Source organism: Penaeus japonicus, unplaced genomic scaffold (genome assembly GCF_977035675.1).
Source record: "Penaeus japonicus unplaced genomic scaffold, GWHDUDI00000001_assembly GWHDUDI00000009, whole genome shotgun sequence".
Lineage (NCBI taxonomy): Eukaryota > Metazoa > Arthropoda > Malacostraca > Decapoda > Penaeidae > Penaeus > Penaeus japonicus.
In genome coordinates, this window is record NW_028234411.1 from 14,485,908 (window position 1) to 14,488,407 (window position 2,500).

The following is a 2,500-nucleotide window of genomic DNA, read 5'->3' on the forward strand; positions in this document are numbered from 1 at the left end:
CAGTGTAAGGGCTGAAAAATTATAGCTGCATTAATATATCATAGTAATGTTTGAAAAAAAAGTATCTGAATAATCATGATGAAATTCAATAAACATTTACTGATTTTGATTTTGTTAGTATGCGATATAACTGAAGAGTGAATCCGATGTAGCATATATCCTTAGGAGGTTAGAAATTAGTACTTATGACGTGATGCCGACTGTCAGTTGATGCAGAAGACATGACGTTAAACGTTGGTGAGGAACGTTAGTGTGCGGGAACGACTCCACCTTTGACGTCATACCCGTGACGCACGCTAGTGCAATCGCGTCTTGCACGCGATTGAAGCACATGCGCTTGAACGTTGATACCACGTGCCATGAACTGAGTGTCAGTGTGATGACAGTGAGGAGCAAACAGCGTTCCAGAACGGACGCCATGCCTTCCATGAGGGACTCACTCCGTCCATTGGAATCCTTTAACCACGGACTACAGAATCATTTCTGTTTGGACAGAACATCGCAGTTTGCCACCCACGGTACATGCGTATGTAATGCGCAACGCAAAATGCTATTGTAGAGAGGAATGCCCAAGATGCTTGCTCGTCACCAGATCATGACGTTTCTAGGGCTGGAGGGGTCACCCCCCAGGCGGCCGAAACACCAGAAGTTGGCACTCGGCGCCTGTTTGGAATTGGTTTTGTGCCAGGGTCGGCGGGGGAGAGCCCAGGGCTGGCGCCGGAAATAGTGGTGTAGGGAGGCGAAGGTGCCGGGCGCGGGAGTGCCAGTGGATCTGCAGCGGTGGACACGCCAGGAGAGAGCCACCAGGCCCTCCAGCTCCGTCAAGACAACTCCTGAGCCTTTAAACATCATAGTGACAGCGGCGTAACACTACAAGTGTCTGTATTTCGGACGTCTAGTGACACCCGTGTTACTAAACTTCCTAGACTGTCGCGTGTGCGTTTAGTTTTGACACTTGATACAGGAGGTGGACCACCAAACGAGACAAGTGGCAGCTGATGAGGATGATTTCTCATTGACATTGCAGAAATCGTTGCTGCTAGTGAATGCGCGCCGTCTTAGCGCAGCACTGAACTCTGACTTTAAAGTTCGGTGAAGACAAGACGTGCGAAAAACTAGTATCAACTCTGCCTGCGAAACTGAAGGATTTACCCGCTGACATCGTCGTGACCTGTTTTCACGATGTACAATAGCAACTACTACATTAGCCCAGGTAGGTTCCTGATGCCTGCTGAGGAGGTTGTAAAGAGACTACGAGGATTGTCGTGGTATCCGCGGCAATTTATGCGAGAGTGAAAGGATTGTGCGCGAGAAGACCTCGCGCGGGATGCACATGTGCTGAATAAACTGGATGCGCAACAGGGAAGCCGAGGCCAGGGAGAGATCGAACTTTGTAGACTCCTCTATGAAAGCAGGATCAAACCTGGCAAGGACCCTTTTAACGCTGAAGGTGATCGCTACCACAAGGTTGCCTGTTGGTTGTCTGGACTTTTTTTAATTTTGTTTAGGTTAAGAGATCCCGGAAGAATTGACGGTTTGCAACAATCAGTCGGAGAACGGATATGCCCAAAGCATATGCCTGAGCTTGGGGACGATCCTATGTAAAGCTGGCACAGGTGGGCACCGGAATGAACACGTTAAGTTATTATAAATGTTGTTTATTAATTATATGTTCACGCTTGAACTGAACATTGGAAATCGGAGGTGCATAAACTACCCGAAAGGAAATGTAAAAAAAAACACGAAACCAAAAGAATGAAGGCGAGTGTTTGTTTACACATCGCCTGGCTTTGTTTTATTTTGGTGCGACCTCTGCCAGCCACTCACAAGTAGCAACCTAGTCTTATTTTTCATATATTTTCCTTTGCTTCATGAATAACTTAGAAATTACCACTAACACATCTGAATACAAGAACTTACCTAAACTCGCACTCAGATCTTTAAGACAAGACTCTTTGGATGACGTCATGCGCGTTCTCAAAGCCAACAAAAATGTGAATCCCAAAAGTCTGGGTCGAATTGCTTCTTGCTTACTTGTGGGAAGCAGGGATTTGATCTCCGAAAGAGTCCGTTGCTAAAGCCCTTGCAATAGATGTGTTGCTGTATTAAGACTTGCGCGCTAGCAATGAATAGTGTGCTAGATTACGATACTTGTATTTCCAATGCTGTGAAGTATACATTTGACATAAAAAAATTATTGATGCCATGGTCCATTTTAAAAATTAAAGCTAGGAAACCGCGTGGTGGCTTAGTTGGCTGGTTAGTGGTTATTTTATGGTCGTTTGACGAGGGAGGGAGTACACGTCAATGTAATGCTTGAAAAAAAAATCATCATGCCCATGAGCATCATTGCTCCCCAACATTGATAGGAAATGACGGAATGAAGCTCAATGGTTGCTCTGCAGTGTAAGCGTACATAATATGTGGTTATAGGATTAAATAGGTAATGAACAGTAATGAGGTTATTCTTGGTATAGGTTTGTGCTCCCCACGGACCGGG

The 2,500-nt window shown here is 45.6% G+C and overlaps 1 protein-coding gene across 2 annotated transcripts in view; it reads left to right on the forward strand.

Annotated features, from left to right (window-relative positions):
• The window catches only part of LOC122242859 (uncharacterized), a 32,034-nt gene that overhangs the window by 9,062 nt on the left and 20,472 nt on the right, over nt 1-2,500 (forward strand). The window contains exon 1 of one of the 2 annotated variants that reach the window (XM_043000272.2): nt 1-1,213. This exon is cut by the window's left edge and continues 418 nt beyond it. The exons of the other annotated variant lie outside the window; for it this stretch is intronic. Coding sequence (XP_042856206.1) covers nt 1,183-1,213 — 31 coding nt within the window. The 5' untranslated portion in view covers nt 1-1,182. The remainder of the gene's footprint in view (nt 1,214-2,500) is intronic. 2 annotated transcript variants of the gene reach the window in all.